Genomic DNA, 4,042 nt, shown 5'->3' with positions numbered 1-4,042 from the left:
TTCATCTTAGACCTGATGCTGCATGAAATGGAAGAGAAAACTCAGTATGAGGAACATCCTGATTTCATAACTGGAGAAAAACCTTTTATTTGCTCACAGACTGAAAAGTCCCAAAATGAGGTTTCTTCTCAGAAGAGGGCCCAAAAGACAAGCTTCACCTGCCAACAGTGTGGAAAGAGCTTCAAGCAAAAAGAAAACCTTAAAGTCCACACGAGAATCCACACCGGAGAGAAACCTTTCACCTGCCAGCAGTGTGGAAAGAGCTTCACTCAGAAAGTAAGCCTTACGCTTCATATGAAAGTCCACACTGGAGAGACCCCGTACTCCTGCCAACAGTGTGGACATCGCTTCACTGAGAAAAGAAGCCTTGAAATCCACTTGAGAATTCACAGCGGAGAGAAGCCGTACTCCTGCAGAGTGTGTGGGAGACGCTTCATTCGCAGAGAAGACCTGAAGAGCCACACGAGAGTGCACAGCGGAGAGAAGCCTCACACCTGCCCTCGGTGCGGAAAGAGCTTCACACAGAAAGGAAATCTTTCCACTCACATGAGAGTTCACACCGGAGAGAAGCCGTTCGTTTGTGTTCAGTGTGGCAGCAGTTTCAGAAGTAAAGCTAACTTTAACTGCCACATGAGGAAACACTCCTGAAACCTGTTGTGAAACGGTTCAAGTTTCTCATGGATTCGGTATGCGTTGCAGTCTCAGTAATGTCTGGTTTCCAGGGGGCTATTTTTAACGTGGAATTGGAAGTTTACACAAGAACGCTCTACTATTTGTTAAACACTTGACCAATTCAATATGGAGTCAGTATTGACCTTATACAGTAGTACAGTTAGTAGATCTAAAAGGGTGATTAACAGCTGTCCACCATGTTAGTACGCAAATGAGTGGTCTGAAAATGAGCATCGTATTACTCGTGTTAAGACATGTTTAACTTTTGAAGCGGCAACGAGAGCACCAGCCCAATCAAATCCAGTTTACCAGCACAGGCGCTAGCCAATCAAATCACGTGCCTCAGAGTCTAGTCCAATCCCAAGCCGGAAGCAGTGTGATTGGCTGTTGACGGTCGTGCAGCTTCAGACACACCCACCGTGAAGAGTTAAAGTCTACACTCTGTCTGAATCAGGCGTTATACTAGCGCTTAGTGATTAATGGAATGCTAGCTATACCAGAACCAGCTTGACTCCAGCGTAGTGAAGGGCAATAAACCTTTCACTGTAAATTTAGTGACAGCCGCTGTTTTTTCAGGGGTCATCTTCCCACACATGGATATGTTGAACGGGCTGCTCCTGGGTGTCTGAGACGTTACATTACCAGACCAACATAAAAGTCTTGTTAACGCGTAAAAAAAATAAATAATAGAAATTCACATACTGAACAATTGTAAACAGTGTTCTTTAAAACATCTGTAACTCCTTATATAATTTACTAACCAAATTATACCACTTTACATTAGCATGCATATTTCTAGCATATTGGCTGTTTATTAGTACTTATGCCTTATTCTGCATGACCATATTCTAAACCCATCTAAACAACAGCTACCTTACTTACTATTAATACGCAGCCAATTAGGAGTTTATTGAGGGAAAACTTTGTTAATAGTGATTGTGTTCCCTAATCTAAAGTGTTTCCAAAAATAATACTGTATTTCATTGACTGCAGAATATCTAAACACAACTGAGTTCTTTTAGCAAAGCTGTAGATTCAATAGCACTTTCATTTTATAGAATAGATTTGATGTACTGTATTGTTGTAGAATACATACTTTATACATAGAGCAGGGGTCTTCAACTACTCTTCTTTGAGGGCCAGATATTAAAAATGTAAATATGATGCAGGCCAAACTTTTACCATACTCTTAAAACCTATTATATATTATTGCCTTAACTTCTATGTTGTTTTTGTTACAGGTCATATATTAAAAAAAACATGCACACTCGTTGTATCCAGTATTTAGCCTTTGAATGATATTTACTTAAAACTCTTTTCTTTTTTAAGTCATATTAAAAAAAAAAACGGTTGCAGTTTAACGTTGCAAGAGCAATGAACATTGTGCAAAAAATTCAAAGCAAGTGTCAATAATCAACATATTTGCACAGCACTGTAACTGTAATGCAGAGCTCTGAAACTTCTTTTGTTTATAACTGTTTAACTTTGATACATTGTTACATTTCAGTATTTCAACTCTTCGTCTAGTTGACGTGGCAGACATTGTAATTTTCTGAATAGAGGCAATTATGTTGTTTCTGGTTTTATTACAATCTCTTGTGCGACTGCTAGCATGCAATTGTTCACAGTCTCCGAATCAGTAAACGGTCCCTGTTTGTCTGTCTTTAACCTTGCTAAATCTGGCCGTGCTAACTGGAATGATAAAGCTCTACGTCAACAAATGACCTAACCAGTGCCACTGCCTCGTTTTCTGTAAGAACGGCATGATTTATTCTTCTAGATAGTGTTGTGCTTGTTTCTGAGTGAAATCTGTTTCCATTAATGCATAAAATGCACACTGGTGAACATTAATGCCATGTTCGCTGAGAAGATGTGCCTCTCTGGGTGTTGGTGGTCTTACAACTGGTGGAACCTGGAAGATTACGTTTGTTTTAATGATGCAGTTCTTATAAAAACGCATTTAACGTTTAACGTACTTTTAACATGACCACTCCATCTTCTCTTAGTAGCTGTTGGTACTGCGGTCTCTTTTTGTAGGTACAACTTGCTGTACAACTCACTGACTACAAGTAACAAACAGTGTTGGGGAAAGTTACTTTTAAAAGTAATGCATTACAATATTGAGTTACTCCATTAAAAAGTAACTAATTACATTACTTAGTTACTTTTTATGGAAAGTAATGCGTTGCGTTACTTTTTAAATCTGGACAGGGCTTGCTTGTTTGTTTTTAAAATAAAAAAGTTATATTTTTGGCAAATATAAAAGCCTTTTCACACCAAAAGTGAAATAAGCCTCAGGCTGAAGGGAAAGTAAATGTACGTCCGTAAAGTAGAATGCAGAAGAAGACATTTGAACACACTTCAACAATAAAAAAAGACACAAATGTTTGTCTAGAGTAATTTTTGCTTAAAAAACTGGATCATCGAAGGTCAGAAGCAAAGACATTGCTTAATAGAATGGGATTAAATACATAAAGGATATTTGTGTTGTTTAACATTTAATTATTGCAGGTTTGCGTCATATTCTGAGTTGCATTATTTTTATTCATTTTTTTTTGTGATCAACTTTTTATTTTTATTCATTTTGAGGAATACTGAATCTGTACATAAAGGATATTTGTGTTGTTTAACATTTAATTATTGCAGGTTTGCGTCATATTCTCAGTTGCATTATTTTTATTCATTTTTTTTGTGATCAACTTTTTATTTTTATTCATTTTGAGGAATACTGAATCTGTGTGTTTTTGTTTTGTGAGTGAGATGAATTAATGCATATTCATGTTTTTTTTAGAACCATGGCAACACCAGAGCTGTCAATCAAAAAGTAACTTGCGTTACTTATTTGAAAAAGTAACTCAGATATTCTCTACACAAATGTTTGTCTAGAGTAATTTTTGCTTAAAAAACTGGATCATCGAAGGTCAGAAGCAAAGACATTGCTTAATAGAATGGGATTAAATACATAAAGGATATTTGTGTTGTTTAACATTTAATTATTGCAGGTTTGCGTCATATTCTGAGTTGCATTATTTTTATTCATTTTTTTTTGTGATCAACTTTTTATTTTTATTCATTTTGAGGAATACTGAATCTGTGTGTGTTTTTGTTTTGTGAGTGAGATGAATTAATGCATATTCATGTTTTTTTTAGAACCATGGCAACACCAGAGCTGTCAGTCAAAAAGTAACTTGCATTACTTATTTGAAAAAGTAACTCAGATATTCACTTGTAAATTAAAAAGTAATGCGTTACTTTACTAGTTGCTTGAAAAAAAGTAATCTGATTACGTAACTCACATTACTTGTAATGCGTTACCCCAACACTGGTAACAAATAACATCTGCGCCATAAGAGGGGATTAAGTATTTGGG

At 36.3% G+C, this 4,042-nt stretch overlaps 1 protein-coding gene across 1 annotated transcript; it reads left to right on the top strand.

The window, feature by feature from the left end:
* The first annotated feature begins 294 nt into the window (after nt 1-294).
* LOC107679414 (protein krueppel-like) lies at nt 295-648 on the top strand. Its single transcript, XM_016474960.1, has one exon. It carries the CDS (start codon nt 295-297, stop codon nt 646-648), a length of 354 nt encoding a protein of 117 aa, XP_016330446.1.
* Nucleotides 649-4,042: the final 3,394 nt, after the last annotated feature.

Source organism: Sinocyclocheilus anshuiensis, unplaced genomic scaffold (assembly GCF_001515605.1).
Source record: "Sinocyclocheilus anshuiensis isolate Anshui unplaced genomic scaffold, SAMN03320099.WGS_v1.1 scaffold360, whole genome shotgun sequence".
Taxonomy (NCBI): Eukaryota; Metazoa; Chordata; class Actinopteri; order Cypriniformes; family Cyprinidae; genus Sinocyclocheilus; species Sinocyclocheilus anshuiensis.
The sequence above is the reverse complement of the archived record's forward strand: the minus strand, read 5'-3'. Positions and strand labels throughout refer to the sequence as shown.